Here is an 18005-nt window from a genome sequence, read left to right as displayed (position 1 = left end):
GTTAAAGTTATTTAACTACTCTCAAACATCTATTATCATGTACTCAATGTAGGCCTAGAATGATATAACCAATCTTCTGTTTCTACACAAAGTTTTATCAAAATCACTAAGTTTGAAAAAAGGAAATTTCTTTAAATATACTCAAAATGAAATATTACCGGTACTAGTCGTTATGTAGAATAACTCCGTTTTACACAACATACAACATATTCAAATGTAAATAATTTGTTACGTAATTTCGTCAGTGAAACCACGAAGAGACATAAAGTTTACGCGCGCGTACAAAAGCGGTATCATTTTCATCAACGTTTCAACGCGCTTGTCACATTAATGTCTCTTTTCTTGCCACACTGAATAAATAACTAAGTAAAATAATAAAGCTTTTAGTGAAGTGTTATAGACAGAGAGACGACATGGCACTAATATCAATAGTAATTTGTACGGATATTGAATATTATGTTGTACATTGTTATGATTATAATTGGTTTAATAAAGTATTATTGATGTATGTATATCCTTTGTCAGTAGTTTCTGATTGTAATTGATTAGGACATTGTTTTGCAAGAAACAACGGATTAAAAGATCAGTCATCCATTACCGGTAAATATCTTACCAAGAAATTCCAACTTATTAAATCGAGCATGTAATAAGTTAACGGGTCAATTTCTTGAAATCCAAATTCGAGTTCAGTAAAAACAATGTCAAGATTTGTGATATCTTTGTCTAGATATCTTCAGTATTGTTTGTAGTTTTTAAATTAGTCATCATGTCAGTGATATAATTATGAAGATTGGCTTCCCAAAATGCTCTGCCATAATAATGTAAATACATCTTTGCTAAATATATACAATAAAGAGTCTTTAAATTATAAACAAAGCCACTAATATTGAAGATTTGATAAAATTAGTTGAAAAATATTATCATTATAGTAATAATACTTGATCAAAGTAAAGAGTAGGCTGTTATACTAGAAATTAGTTGTAAAATAAGCAAAACATATTTACATTATTTTAGCTATTTACACTAATTAATATTAGTTAATTAGTTCGAAACGAAATTGTCTTTTATCAAGGAATGCATTCAGCTCTTCGGCATGAATAATCAAAATATGTAACGGCAACAACTTAATTTATTTCTGGTATTTCAGAATATATATGTGACTTTCTGAATTCACCTCCCATCTCATCATAGTCGGCAAAACAACCTATTCTGAACACAAGATTGCTCTCTGAATAGTCTAGAGTTGAAGTTGTATAGTCAGTATCTGACAGAGAATCAGAGTCCTCGTATATAGGGTTGTCTTCCCAAATTGTCTCATCCTCCGGCTCGCTATCAAAATCAAAAGCCGAATCTTTAGATTTTGCTAGAGAGGTTTTGGCTTCATGATCAAAAAGAGTGTCTCTAGGTTCAGCATAAATAGCATCACTGTATGCAAGATTGTCTGTTAAGTTGGACATGCGCACTACCGATAAATCACAATTTTGCTGAACTGGTGGTAGGAACACATTGTGGTGAGAGTTCAATTTTAATCCATTCTTTTGAACGTTAAGATCACTATGAGGGCGTGCGCGTGGTAATTCTGGTGCGCTACAGTATTCTCTAACATGAAAAGTATTTGCATGACTGGTGTGTGGTAGACTAGGAACCGGCGGAGGAGGCGTGCGTGGCACCTTGCGCCTGAACTCTATTCGAGGTGGCGTCTTTTTCGACAACGGCCGCCGTACGTACATCTCGGGTCTTCTCTCATTTCCCATCGAACTACTTTTTCTCGGTAACGTACGTTCCTTGAAGTCGTCGTTGTGACTCCATGTTTTACTTCTCGAGACAGTTTTGCCACCGGATCCTAGCCCGCTTACCACCACACAACCGGTGTTAACACCGCCTTGCTCGTCACGTCGTTTGATCTCCGATATATCCTGATAAACGGCATCTTTATCTACTAAACTGTTTATCGAGTACATAGAGTACGCATTATTGATGATGCTTCGTGACTTCAAGTCATCGATACACTCATATGCGTTGTATAGTAAACGTCTTCTTGACTGGGCAGGAGTATTACAATCATCTTCTTTTCGTCTGTGAAATTATAAAGAAAAAGCATAGGTATTTCTCCTAGTATAGTTTTGATTTTATCAATCAGTAGATTGTGCCAAAACTACCATAATCGTTTATAAGAGATGAAATAGTTATGGGAAAGATTTCTTTCTTTCTGTTTCTGTTTTATATTACAATGACCCTTTCAAGATAATTATATATTGAGTCAAGTTCTACTGCATGACATAACAATTGCATCTGTATAAAGTCATTCACTTGTCCTTTCAACCAACTTTCTCTTTTCGTTCACCACCCTAACTTTATTGTTTTATGGCAGAAGACAAAAGAAAACACCGTACATTTGCTAGATGTACATGACAATACAATCCAGGTGTTTCCAAGTTCCTTTTAACCTTACCTTCTATTTAAGAAACAAATTCGATTGTAACTTTAGAATCTTTTAATCTGAAACGAACTCCCCGAGAGTTTTAACCTACAATCGCTATCCCCAAGACTTCATTTTGAACTATATTCTATCCTATACATTTAAATTGTTCATAAACCTTTATTTGGGGAATTATTTCAAGGTTATGAAATCGATGTGAAAGAACCGTTTGAACTTGTGTCTTCAATCTAGATGACTAAACACATATCTGTGCTGATCAAACACACATGTGAAGTTCAACTGTGGGTTTACTGTAGAATAATGAAAGTATAGGCCTACGGCTATTGAGTGAGTAAACGATTGAATTTCTCAGTTTTATCTGATGTATTACTAAATGAAACTCGTAGCAATAATGCAGACATGCAGACATCTTTTTTTATTGTATGCAATTTTGTTTTTTTCAAGTTATCATTTTTCTTACTAATTTTAAATTTACGAGTAACATTTTAAAAGTTTCTTTAATAATTTGGTTGTTTTTTCAAGTTATTTTTTGTATTTCAATTTACTAATTTTAAATTCACGAGTACAATTTGGCTGTCTGTGCTTGTAGGCCTAAGACATATGCTTGATTAGAGCTCTGCAAAGTGGCTCGAATGTGCATTTGAACTTAAACTAAACTTAGGCCTAACTCGACGGACTACGATGCTAATGGAATGGAACTAAACGGAACTTATGCAGTAGCACACAATTACCGGTCATTATAACTAACAGCTAATCTTGGTTAATTTCACACTTCCTTGCTGATATTGTATGATAATGTTTGTACCACGTACGCGCAAACATTGTGGCGATAACGCACGCGGTGTCTTTTTATGGAAGGTGGCGGCTTATGGATGGTGTCCGCTAGGACATGTGTCCACACAGCAGAGGGAGAGATTCAACCGTAGTAGATTATGCAATGTAACAAAACACATATGCACACAACGCTGCACGTATACAGTGTGTACGTATACACTATTGCACGGCGAAAACAATGTGGCACGCACAGATTGCGGTACGACACAACTCAACAAACGCACATCCAATCCGGATTCACGCAAAAACAATCAAATACAATCAAATAATACGTAATGCCAGACAAAATATAATGTGACACGCACACACTAACCTGTGTACTTTAACAGCCACACACAAAGTTTGCTTGCATAAAATGTCGGGTGTACAGTAGCACATAACAATAACAATTAGTAAAAGATTAATAAAATCTAGATAAATTAGTTTTACCTTTTAATTTTCTTTGTAAGGCAAACTATAATAAGCATTGATAACATCAGCAACAGTAATCCAATTGATATACAGATGATTTCAACTACAACAAGAAATTAAAAATTACATTACATTAAAGATGTATTATCCCCATGAAAAAATAATTCTGAAAACAATTTTTGTTGAATATTCCATTTTAATGTAACATAATAGTTATCCACTTTGACCAAAAATTGGATCGAAAAAAACTGTATTTACCTGAAAAAATGTAATTTCAAGCAAAAAATGGTCAAATTGGCTGCCAGCCAATGGATTTTTGGTTGAATTTAACCATTTATTCTGTCATTATACAGGTGAAAACATAATTTTTTTTCAGTTTTTTTTTCTACGGAAGTGATTAACTTTTTTAAAACTACAAAATAACATATTCAAAGTCTGATTTAATTAATCTTCATTTTTCATGTTTTTGGGGGACAATACATCTTTAAACACAATAAAATTTCCTTCTAAAATTAAACGTGCGTTTACACTAGCAAGTATTCGCTCCAGGACGCTAATACATTGTATACTGTTCGTATGTATGAGCGATGCAGAAAATGAATTATTTATTAGTTATATTCTACTATCATCTTCTTCATTCATTGTCTCCGATGTTTCAATTTCGTCATATAATTATCTTTACTATGTCATGATGAAAAACTAAACATCATTTCTGATTAACGTTAATTTTCTTTTCACAATTTATATTTAATTGCTTCCAATTATGATTGTTAAAATCGGTTTCCGGGAATTCTGTACATTACAAAACGTTATGTTCTCTACATAGACTCACCGCATCCGTACAATTAGATATCATGTCATGATTAATTATTAAAGTGTATATGAGAATCCATTGAATCTGAATAATAAGGCCAGTAGGCCTTTTGGAATCTGGTCATGTGATGAATACAAGAAAAAAACCACCATATTTGGAATCTGGTCATGTGACGGATACAAGACAAAAACCACCATATTCTGAATCTGGTCATGTGACGAATACAAGACAAAATCCACCATGATATTTGCATTTGGTTCAGAAACCGAAAATGGAAGGTAATTATTGTTCACTTCTCGATATAATCTTTTCAAAAATTCAATATTGTATGATAATTTTCAAATACTGCATGATTATTGAATGATTTGGAGACCTACCTAAAACAAGTGAGTAACCCTTTTCCTCCTGGACATTCTCGGGCTGGTCCATGGATGATACAACAGTTGTTGTTTTATTGACCTTTTCACTGTGACTAGATGTTACCAAAGCGTTCGGATACTGCGTTCCATTCCCCATTTGTAATAATGGAGTCTGATCATTGTGGTCCACTGTGTGGCTGCTTGACTGACTTGTTCCCATCGTAGTAAACTCAATTGGATGTGTAATTGGATGTGTTATGGGATTTATGGTTCGATTTTCACGAAAATACAAATATTCTGAAACAATTCAAGCATAAAAGAAAGTTAAAGATGTATTGTCCCCCTGAAAAGTAATTTTTACAATTTTTGTATTTAAATATTCCATGTTAATGTCACATAATAGTTATCCACTTTTATTAAAAATAGAATCTAAATAAAATTTATTTACCTGAAAAACTGTAATTTAAAGCAAAAATGGTCAAATTGGCTGCCAGCCAATGGATTTCTGGTTCAATTTAACCATTTATTATGTTATTTTATAAGTGAAAACATTTTTTTTTCGTTGAAAGTGATTAACTTTATTAAAAATACAAAATGACCTATTTAAAATATGATTTAATTAATCTTCATTTTTCATGTTTTTGTGGGACAGTGTAGGTAAAGTTGATTTTTTAATTAAAAATAAAGGGAAGAGTTCGTGACTGTAACACTGCACTGAGCTAAGTAAATTAAAGTCCTTGTCTGCAGCACCCTCCCACGCCCCCGCCCTTTCAATTTCCGCTCACAAAAACAGAACTGGAAAGAAACAATGGATTGGTCCACCATGGTCAACAATAACTTTTTTTCAATGTATCTGGTTGTAGGCCTATGGTATGTAGTGATTTTGGTGAAAAAAGGTCAAATATAATAAATATTATTATTATATTATTAAATGAAATGTTAAAAATCCCGAATGTTGCTTACATGAATATCCTTATAATAATATACAAACATTCAAAATTTGTTTTTTGCCGTTGTGTTTTAAATTTATGATGAAATTACGTAATTATTTTTATCATTTATAATGACAAAGTTTACGATACATAACTCAATAATACTCAACTTTAATCTAATTTTATAACAATATGAAACCATAATTAACCTACAGTAACTATAAAAACACAATAAGAAAATAACAAAACTATGCTGCATAACAAAAAACTAGAATAACATATTAATACATACAATTAAACTTATTAAAAAGGTTGAGAGAGTTATTTTATGTAAAAAGCAAAACATGAAATTATGTAAAAACTATTTACAGTAGATTTGCCACGACTTAATAAAAAATGTTATGTTATCCTGCTTTTATTTTGATGAAATTATGAAATAAAAATATGAGAAAGAAGAAACAATAATTTCCTTACCTCTACAACCAAACACCTCCCAACGCAAGCTAATATATGAATGCCACTTTAAAGGGTGTACACGTATGAACCGAGCCTTGATTGGATCCTGGAAGTGCGCGCGTACAGCTTTCTTTCCTGGATTAGCACTGTACCCACATAAAACCTAACATAAATGTAGTCAAGTTATAAGAAACAATAAGAACGTTCACCAGATACATAGGTTGAGCTTTCTAAGACATTCATAAATGTTGTAGATCAATTTATAGGAGTTACTATTAAAGTGCGCCGCCTGAAACTCTCTTTTTCAACCGGTGCTTTTTTTTGTCTATAGGCAGGAAGCCTCAGTGCCTAACTGAATTAAGCAGTTCCTTATGAAGTATTAACATCAGTGCATCATACTACTCCAAAAACTACATGACAGTAATAATTGCGTTATGTGTAGTACTACAATACTAGTGTTAGAAACGTGTTTTCAAATAAAAGGTACAAATTATTGCAGAATTTAAACTCCAAAGACTTAAAATAACTTTGTTTGACATCCGTTAAAACAGACAGGTTCACTTTCAGTAGGTTAAAAAAGTGAGAAATTAATTTAAATAATTAATTTATAAAAACGTACCGGAGTATAATTCCAAATTGAGAAAACATCTAGCCGATACGATACTTGATATGAAGAAACCCACTGCATTGAATTGTATCTCGCTTGCACAGCAATCCCGGTGACCAGATAATTTTCAACTAGGTCCACCTGTATCCATTGACGTTGGTCAAGTATCCCTGCTGACCATCCACCTTTGTTAGGGGGCAGTGGTAGGCTATTGAGTCGTGAGTACTCCGGACCAAAATTTGCTCCGAACGAACTGGACGCCGTGAGAGCAAAGTCTGGGATATTTCCATATTCGATTCCTAGGCCGCTATAACAGTAATCTATTTTAATAAATAGTCAAAATGGTTGTTAAAGTATTAATATTTCATTATATTTAATTGAATAAAAGGTTATACATTAAATAGGAAATATAAAATTAATTACAACATAATTATAACGTAAGATAATACTGTTTTGTTTTCTTTTTAAATTCATAAGTTTAATATTTTAACTTGTGTATACTCTTTATTAAATATAATTAAATAAAGAAATTTAAACGTGGGTAACGTTTATTGAACCGAAAACATCGTTATCTTCTTTCACATCGCGTACTTTCTGGGCGTTTTTCATAATATTGACGTCATATAAAATAATATTTGCCCTGCTAGCCTTTCTGTTCCAGTTATCGTACAAGTGTTGATGCACTTTGTTTCAGGAAACTCTTAATAAGTATTAATAACAGATCCTAATTAATTCACTTCAAGTAATGACCTCAAGTCTATAAGAATAAACGGTCACAAACCAACAAGCGTTAAGGTCAATTTACACAGACGAGCGGTAACGGTAAGCGGAAAACCGCGTAGCTTGTCTCACGTAGAATCTATCTATCATCAGCGGAAACCGCTCGTCTGGTCCAAGCTTTGTGTAAATGGTCATACGGAATAACATAGATTCTATATTTTTAGTCGCATGGACGCGACTCTATAGTTCACTATGTCGGTCGGTCGGTCTGTCGGTCTGTCTGTCGGTCCGGTATCACTATGCGTTTTAGCACGTGACTTATGGCTGTTGGCCTTGTTAATAACAGTGACAGCTACTTAATGAATGCATTGATAAGTCAGTTAAAAATGTATGGTGTCAAATCATTGGCGAATACTACTTGTTGTTTGTCAGATCAACGAGAATTGTCGCAAGGAAGTATATATGTAACGTAATACCGACGTGATCGGCGAATTGCATAAACCAAGATAGTGATGAAAGATCAAAAGTAATGATAATGATTGTTCTTTATTTTATTTTAAAACTTTTAACTAACTTTAAATGTGTCTAATCCCATTTTTCGAGAGTACATCATTACCATGCTTTCTTTTGATCTCATGTTTTTTTTAAAGTTTTAAGCCATTTTAACTCCAATAGGCCTATAGTGAATTTCTTGTACCTTATTCTCAGTACTTTTTTCTTGTACAATGTTATAGAAATTTATTTTAAACAAATGAATGAATGTTATGTCCCTTCCTTCACATTAGGACAGCGCAATTGTTTTTTTAAATTCAAAATAAAGTTTATAAAATATTATTTGGTATACAGTATCTCTCGTAATTTCTAAGTATAGACTGACTGATTTGGAAAAAGAAGGGCTCTGTAAAAATGTGAAAAAACATTCATTTTAGAACCCAAGTATTGGTATCCGAAGCTCTCTCCATTAAGGGTTTCCATTCGGAAGTTTTTACGGAAATTGCATAAAATAATGTGGAAGCTCACGTCACAGTTTGACAGTGACAAGATTATAATGATACTTTGATATAAAACTGCTTCTGCAATTTGAAATGAGAAAATGTCTTAATTTCCGGGATTGAGTAAGATATAATTAGTGAACTTACCTTCTAATAGAGGATTGTCCTTGACTGTTAGTGTATCAATTGCAACGTCACCCAACTCACCAATTCCACGAATAGCTTCAAATTTTAACTAGGTTGAAGAGTTGTATAAAGTTGTTAAAAAATTATGATAAATATATTTCTTTTCATGATAAAATAGTGTGGAAGGAAGACCTTTAGTTATATAAAATTAGACTTTCAAAATATTGCTTGATGGTTTTCACAAGTACAAGATGTAACGACAACAAGTCAAACAAGTCAACTCATACGTCGTACAACAACGACTTTAAAATTATTCCATTGTTTTGGAAAAAGACTTTGAGAATGACTTTATATACCACAGAATATACCACATAAATCTGTCCGAAACTCCAATATTCTAGATATTATTGCAGCACAGTACTTAGCTCATCACTTTTTGGGTGTTTAGATTTTGCTTTTAAACTTACATTTTTACTATTGTTTTTTCAATGTATAACTTCTGTCATTGATGATTAATGTCATGTTTTTGTTTGTCGATTAAATTGTTATTTACTCATGATAGAATAATTAATGTATGTAAGCATATGATAAATTACGGAAACTATTATGTTATCATTTTGCTCACATATTTCCTCATCTTCACCGTTTTTTAACTTAATTAATTATTTCCAGAATATCACCAGGCGATTAAGATTTTCTCTATGGATGATTGAAAGTACATTTGTAGACTATATTATTATAAAAGCTGTTCTTAATAAATCCTAATTTAAGAAGATTATTCACTACAACATGGGAGGTCTTACACACTCTGATAAACAAACTTGTGTAAGTTTCTAAGACAACTTTAGAAAAAACTGTACTAAAAAGCTATGATGCTGGGTTTTTCATGGTTTTTTGGCATTGTTATTCATTTGTAAGTTTCCTATGACCACTTTGGAAACAAACTCTATATCCTAAAAAAATATGCTATGGGGTTTGTTCATGTTGTCATCGCATTGTTATTCATGTTGCACACATATTGGCCTATGTATTGATTTAATTTAAGTAACGACAACACATTTCGTTACCAATCTACCTTAAAACGATGTGGAGATTCTCCCAACAACACCTGCACATCAGTTCTTAGCCATACATTGCCACTGCTACCAGATGTTCCCCACACCAATTTACTACTGGACGAGACACCATTGCACACCAGTACATACAAATTAAGACTCCCAACGTGATCTCCGTACATGTGACGGTAGAAAGATATGGAGATGTTTGTTGATCTTGGTTCCATCCAGCCAGTTTGCATCGTGATGGCATCTCCCAGATTTCCTTGAGTAGCTTCTGTGTACACATAACGTCCTATAAGTATATTAAAACACAAATATTGCATGTTAATTGAGATGACTGGGTCAGTTTGGTTGTTGAATTTTAGAGGATTTTCGTAAAATAAGTTGTTTTACCTTGAATAAGGGTATTCGCAGATAATTTAAAGTTGTTAGTATTATTAGTAGAAGTCTCTAGTTTTGTGTTTTTTATATTGTTTATATTCCTTTACTATGATTATGAAAGAATTCTCTTCCCTCTTTGATGAGTGACCTAGGTTGGTGTTTTGGTTTTGTATTATACGTATGAAACGCCAAATGTGTCAAAATGTTTCCAATATTTAGGTAAATCTGACCAGCATTACACATTGTGGCTTCATTGGGTGAGAATTTTCTGTGAATTTTTCTAGAGGCTTGTTTAAGGTAGGCCATATGCCAATGGTTAGGCCAAAATCTGACCTAAATGTGAGAGGGGAGAACGAATTCATGACAATTACCGTAACATAGGGCCTACGATAAATAACCAGTGTTAACTTGAAGAATGGAAAACCAAAAAGCTGGTCATTCTCTTCAAAACTCAAAACACAGTAGCTCATCTCTATGAGAATAGGAAATAATGTTGTATCGGTGAATATTATTTCTGTGTCAGTTGTATGCCTAGTTAAATTCATTAATGCGATTATGTAAGGTTAAGGTTATCCATTTTCTCTGATTCAAATTCAGTCACCGACAGTCAAAACATTTGGGAGTGCCGAACTAAAATGACTTAATAGTCAACAGGCAAAATCTATTTCTAAAGGTATTTCTAAAAATAGCTTGACAAAATTAATATTGTTATGGTGATAAAATATCGCATATCAAAACTACAAAACATTGCAAAGGTTAATTCGCGACATGATCCAACCTCTCCAGTGCAAACGCTCATGCTAATGCATTGTATTATATATATTATCTTTAAATATTAAATACACATGCAATAGCATACTATATGATTTGGATTTAAATCATGACACTAGGTTAAACCAGAGGAATTGAGGTTTTTACATTACAAGGTATTAAATTTCAATTTCTTGTTTAAAGAAAAAGAGAAACAGCTGAAAGACACCGTTCTCTTAAAAGATGCCAAAATAAATACTACACCCGACACTTTCAAATGTTTTATTGATAACATAGACATTTCGTTATCGTAGATTTAGGCCTACGATGTGAAACAAAAAGTGTCGGGAAGTAACATAATTTAGACCTTGACTTTAAGAAACACGGAAAGCCCCATCACTATCGATATAGAGGATGAGTGAACATCAATTACCCCGAGTGACTAAATAGATTTGATTTACTTTGTCATAATCATTACGGTATCTACGGCATCTTAACCCCACGTTATCGTGGATACCACATTGTTAAGTTGCATGCAAATCAAATCCGAAAATTTCGGAGAACATTATGTGCCGCGTCCAAGTAGGTTAGGCGTTTTATTCATCATCATTGATGCCACGTTTGGTTTGCAGCCATACCGAACAAAATTTGGATTTGGCATAAACTTCTCCACATTTTAAATGTATTGATTTTGTTTCTGGTAAAAAAAATGCAAGCCTATTTTGTTGAGAGTTCTCACTGAAGACTAATCACAAGCGATGGATTATTTGAACTGTCGCTGGTCATTGGTCAACTCGCTTGTTGGTCCTTGTGTTGCTCATTAATGGCTGGTTCTCCTAATGGGACGTAACACAATGATCACAAGCGACAGTTCTGATATCCATCGCACCATGATTTGTTAAATTATTTACGTTGGGCTTACGTTCCTGTCAGGTGGGAACCAAGCCGAAACGTTTTGTATTCAAATGTAGGCCTATCACTTATAAGAAAAGCATTTAAGTTAACACCTGATTGTATGCCTATTTGGGAAATTGAAAACTTGTTTTTCATAACACGTGCATTTCCTATGTTTGGTATAGCAGTGGTTGTAATTTTGGTGGAAATTTATTAGAAATTTCCGTTGGTAACAGTAAACATGCTTCTTTCCATGAGATAGAAGAGTGCCATGTCATTATGGACTGCAGCTCATATTTATATTAATCTTAAGCTCTGTCTACACTATCAAACTTATCTCATATTTGGGAATATCACTACCATATTGGGGCACATCACACTTTGTTTGTCAAACTAGTTTTGCAGTGTAGACAGAGCTTTACATTGTTTCCAATGTACTCCATTTCACTGTATACAAGACATTACAGCATTTCAGTAGAATACCTATACGCACAACTTCACCATAACCAAGATACAAATCAATAAAGTAATGCAGTGTTTTAACGAGGGATTTACAATTCACTGCTTTTGATATTTCATTAAGAATTTGTACAAATTGTATTACCGCATTTTTACTTGGCTCCAAATTGGACGCAACTCAATGACGTACGCGCGCCGCAATAATTTGATATATCAGGACCCGATAACCATCCGATCAGTCGCTTATTGTGCTTTTAAAAGTAAACTCACTTGCGTCACGTCTGCGTCCAAATGGGAACAATTCCTTTGAAGCTTATCACTACCATATTTGGGCACATCACACTTTTTTTTTTGTAAAACTAGTTTTATAGTGTAGACAGCTTTACACAACATAATACAACGTCTATTACCGTTCTGTCGGTGAATCTCTGTCGGTAATGTATGATCTTATAGTTATGATACAACAACATTGAGAAGGGAAAGAAGGTTTAACATTAGTGATGACATTATATCACTGATTATGACAGGTCCATTCGTCATTTTTACCGTGACAGTTCATTACCGATAGAGTGCGCTATATCCGTCTTCTGTCGGTAAATAAACGCTTCTGCGTTATCAACCACGTATACAATGATTTTTAAAAAATCATATAAATAAGTTATACAATGGTAATGCCAATATTATATCAAAAGCAAAATGACGTGTCATTATGACCATGAAAGTTTATTACCGTTAGAGTGCGCTGTTTCCGGCCCCGTTCTGTCGGTATATGTCCGTTTCTGTGTTATTAACCACTTATATCCGTTATTGGCCTGTTGTCGAAAGTCACATATATTGCTGTCAAAATCGCAATAAAATAACACTGAAATGAAAGAAAATTAACTAATTTAGTCATGATTGCTATCCCCGATAAAATAAATAAATATGTTAAACTGTTTAATATTAGAATACAATGAGAATCATCAAAGAGATATTATAGTTCACTATAATATCTCTATGGGTTCATTAATTTTATTTATTATTCTGATACCAACGACATTTAAGTAAAAATAACAAACCGTCCTAAAAACAAGTAAACCAATATAGGCCTAATACACGTTATATTGTAGATTATTCTATTTATTTTAATTTTACACTACTTTTAAACACGAAGCTACTTCGTATTATTAAACCGTTAAATCCTATAGTGTGCCCCAGTATTAAACAATCTCAACACACAACACGACAAGTCATCCAATACTCGAAGGATTTGGTCTGTAGAAACGCCAAGTATTTTGTTTTTTTATCAGTTCAATAATCTACATAACATTATTCATATCAATAAAGCATCAGACATACAAACGATTAGGAAACGTTATAAACATAATATGAAGAGTAGACCTACTAGAAGAAATACGGTATACGGTACCACTCCACTTTACAAATTGGTTTTGATAATATAAAGAAACAAATAGGGGCCTACAATATTGGAGACTTGTGTCTATAGCTATGTAGGTAGAATGTACATATATAATGTATGTTTGATTTGATTTTAACTATCCCTCTCTTTTTAGAGGTTTAGTCATTTTAATACTGTCTGCTGAGAGTGTGCATTGAGATTTCTCAGTTCAAAATATAATAAAATAAATACATATAATACATAAATACAGTAACGGAGACTTGGATTTATAGCTATGTAGATGTACATATTTAATATATGTTTGACTTGATTTTGACTTATTCCTCTCCCTTATTTTAGAGGTTTAATCTTTTTAATACGGCCTGAGAATCTGCATTGGGATTTCTCAGTTCTTTTTATTGAAAGTACTGTACGTGATAAGTACTCAAATCACACGTTTAACATAGGCATACGTTTTATTTAGTTAATAACTTTCGTCTAATTTGCTATATATTTCCCACACATGTGTACATAATTTAATTCTGTAATTCAACTGTTATTTTGATGAATTTGAAATATCATAATAACGCCTATAAATGTCAAATAACATTTTGACACACAAAGAAACGTCTAGTTAACTTAATGACATGGCTTACTGCCACGTGTTATACATTTATTTCTATAATTTGATATGTTTCAAATGTTATCGTACACAAAGAGAATAAAACATAATTATAGGCATATAGTGAGTTATTCAACAGGTTACACAAAAAATAAAAGGTGCACTGTCATTTAGATGTAACATGAACAATTGAAGAAAGAAAAATCGATAATAAACATTCGATTACTAATAATCAATAATCGTATAAAATGTTACACTAATTAGTATAAATTTGAACACAAATATATAAAGAGTCACATGATACTGTAGTTAACATTTTTTAACAATACATTTATTTCAAAATTATTGTTACTAATTATGAAAACATCAACCTCAATAGTATTATTAATGAAAATTAGCGAACATTTTCAAATCTTTAATTGATGATAATAATATGTATAATAAATAAAACAAATTCAAACTATTACTTTTTTAATACTTGCACTTGCACTGTCTTAAAATGTTAACTATATCGATGAGTCACTTAGTAAACTAAGACTCCATATGCCCTGCCAGAACGGTCTCCCCTGATTGTCCTACGCTTAAAATATTATACGTGACTAATACTGTGGCTTCAATCACGAAGCATTTATTGTATAGAGAAAACTGAAAGTTAGCACAGAGACTTAAATAAAATATTCTCCCAAAACAAACTTTAATTATATGGTAAAAACAAGTGTTTTATTAAATGGCCTATCTTTAAGAAGCTATCCTTTTGTTGAAATCGTTAATTTTCTTTCTCTTTTTTTTGTAATGCTTTTCACAAATTACACAAAATGGTAATGTATTATCATTTTAAATTTTGATAACTAAGATGATAATAACTTGTATTTATTTTGATATGTTAAAATAAGCACCAGGATGATTACCATTCATTATGTACTTTGAGACCTACACAATAATAGAATAAAAAAAAACCCAAAAAATGAACTAAAATAAAAACACAGGAAAAAAAAACAAAAAAGACCAATTCGTCCAAAAGTTATAGATGAAAACTGCATCAGAGAGCTTGAATAAATACAAATATTCAACAAAATGTTTAAAAAATAGATAAAATTAGTAAAAATATGTTGTTTTGACTACCACACGATGCAACAAAAAGAATCTATAATCCATAAGATGTTGTGTTCATCACATACACAGTCATTAGCGTAAAGAGTTGTTTTATACTTCCTCCACGGTTTGAGTGAACCCGAAACATGCACTCTTTTGTTGTTTAAAGTCAACTTTCCCAATACCAGACCCTTCGGGCTGACCCATCTCTGCTCTCCCGGAATGTCTGTTAATATCCGAATGTATATAATTAATAATAAAATAATTAAAAATTATTAAATGAATTAAAATTATTTTTTTTAAAAATTAACATTAATCTGTTACCTATTGAACGGCTTACGTTACTGAATATTATAATCGGTTAACTAAGTTTTACAGAAAGTCATTAGAGGCTAGCTTATTAAATAAAAGATACAATTAATGAATTTAAATAACAATTTTAATACCATTTTTTCAAAATCTATAACATAAAAGCAATACAATTACCTCTGTCTATTCTATCCAATGCTGTACATTGTCCCAGTGATATAATAATCAAAGCATACACTAGAAATAGCCGCATTTTCCAAACATATATATCCTACGCCTCCTGGCTGGAAGCTTAAACCTCGAATTTGGTTTTAAACTTCACTTCTTTCGTCTGAGCATTTACACACTGAGTACGCTTCTGATAGTCGGAGGAAATTTACTTAATTTGGATTTCCTCAGCTCGCGTCACGTTCAAAACCCTGGTCATTTTAGTAGAGTCAAGTCAAACGCGTTTTAAGCATTTAAGCAAAGCTTTGAACGAGTTGGACTGAGGTAGTAAATGTAAAAACGAACGTGTACTTTTACGATCCAACAACGCTATGTTGCCGATTACAGGGTTGGTTTTGATGCTGCTGAAAACGCCCGCTAAAACTTAGGATAAGGCATGATTCATCATTTGAGCTGAGAATTATAATTTAACATCAGAGCCTATCGTAGGCCTACCTCTCTATCCACTTGTCACTGATCGGTATGGGTTATATTTAGCCCAAGTACGAATGTAGGTAGTTATTACACTACAATAAGTAAAATGCTTTACAGTAATTCTAGGCCTACATTTTAAAACTGGAATGGGAAAGGCATCGACATTGCAGTGCCAGCCTCATGATGTTTACGCAATGTAGAATTCCTTCTTTTTATAAATGTTTAAGAAAATCGATATATGGCCTGATGTGTAGACTCAATTCAAGTAAAAATTGTTTAGTCTCAACGATTATAGACAACGTCTTATAAGTCAAAGATGCTCTCCAGGTGGAATGCCATCCTGAGTTGAGTAGTAGTAAATAGTACAGTTTTTTGTTGTTTTTTTAAAATTAATTTATACGTAATTTTAGTTTCTATGAACCAGAGATTCCGAAATAAAATTTTGAATGAATGAATGAAACTCACAACGGTTTAAAGATAAATTGAACATTCATTTCAAGATACGGATATAACTGCGGCGACTGACAACTTCTTTGAGTTGAGACAACACATACGACATAAAACAGTAACCATCAATACACTATCACCTCTAGCCTATATACGCTGGCATCGCCTTACCTGATCCACCGCACTAGTTAGTAAGATTCCAATACGCCAGCATCACATGACATTTTATGCAAATCATTTCAGGTAAGCATACCATCAACGACGATTACATAATCACTAAACTCACTTACACTTACTGCCGTATTTTGAATTATAGAGATCAGTTTATAAAAAAAAAAAAATTAATTAAGCAGGTAGTGTAATATTTTGAATTAAGTACGTAGGAGTGACTACATAAAGTTTAATTGGTTAAAATGTCCCGCCTACCAATGCAACTCACATGCCCTTTCAGAGCTAGTTACAGTTCAGCTGATGTGTATAGATGGTTAAATGGTAAACATTATGAATATACCATGACTCACTCACATTTATATCAGAAAGCCTGTGCGCACTTTATGTCTTATTCCTCGGCGTGGGATGAATCCCCATGGGGCTCCAGGTTGCTAGACACCAATTTTCCCCACAGATATTGCAATTTATCTGATCAAAATTAAAGCGTTTTTACATTGTTAAATGTCTTCTAGTGTATTATATGTTACGCCCTGTCTATTTTGTATATGAAAACATGACGTTTACTTCTTAATGATTTGGGTTAATAATCAATTCAAGCTGGACGTAATAGTTGATGGTATAAATAAAGGTCTACGTGCAACTTATTTAATTGTAAAATCAACATATTGTAATCGGTTCGTGTTGTTTGTCTGCTTTTCTCTATGGAACGCCTATTAAGCAAACACGGATGTTTTACTACATTCTTGATAACATAATTGCAATTAAGCATAATCAAATAAACATACATTCATACTCACTTAACACGTGGTGGAGAACGCTTAAATTATAACAATACCCTACTATACCATTAGTAAGATGAACTCGTCGTTCAAAGTTGCAGACGCTAAAATATGGAATAACCTACCAATTGAAATTAAATAGTGCCTATTCCCTAACAATTGCTTCATTCAAAGCTAGTCGATCTCATTTTTTTCTTCACAAAACTAAATATTTGTTTTCCTGATTTATAATGCTTTGGAGATAATCTTCAACGCATATGTTACATGTATCGTATTAGATAGATAACAGTAAGTATAAATTGGTGGTGGGCAATTGCAAATCTATCAGATGT

At 32.7% G+C, this 18005-nt stretch overlaps 1 protein-coding gene across 2 annotated transcripts in view; it reads right to left on the bottom strand.

Annotated features, from left to right (window-relative positions):
- Positions 1–499: 499 nt before the first annotated feature.
- LOC144854300 (uncharacterized) overlaps positions 500–18005 on the bottom strand; it is a 30557-nt gene continuing 13051 nt past the window's right edge. Inside the window, exons 1-9 of one of the 2 annotated variants that reach the window (XM_078712239.1) lie at positions 15812–16017; positions 12964–13095; positions 9767–10041; positions 8713–8800; positions 6866–7173; positions 6265–6409; positions 4877–5155; positions 3704–3788; positions 500–2076 (exon numbers count right to left, since the gene is read on the bottom strand). In XM_078712239.1, coding sequence (XP_078568365.1) covers positions 1125–2076; positions 3704–3788; positions 4877–5155; positions 6265–6409; positions 6866–7173; positions 8713–8800; positions 9767–10041; positions 12964–13095; positions 15812–15887 — 2340 coding nt within the window. In that variant the 5' untranslated portion in view covers positions 15888–16017 and the 3' untranslated portion in view covers positions 500–1124. Of the gene's footprint in view, positions 2077–3703; positions 3789–4876; positions 5156–6264; positions 6410–6865; positions 7174–8712; positions 8801–9766; positions 10042–12963; positions 13096–15811; positions 16018–18005 lie in introns of those variants that run through there. The other variant, XM_078712240.1, reaches the window with a different exon arrangement.

The sequence above is a fragment of the Antedon bifida genome, chromosome 10, assembly GCF_963402885.1.
Source record: "Antedon bifida chromosome 10, ecAntBifi1.1, whole genome shotgun sequence".
NCBI classification, from domain to species: Eukaryota; Metazoa; Echinodermata; class Crinoidea; order Comatulida; family Antedonidae; genus Antedon; species Antedon bifida.
Note: the sequence above shows the minus strand (reverse complement) of the source record. Positions and strands in the feature narration are given on the sequence as shown.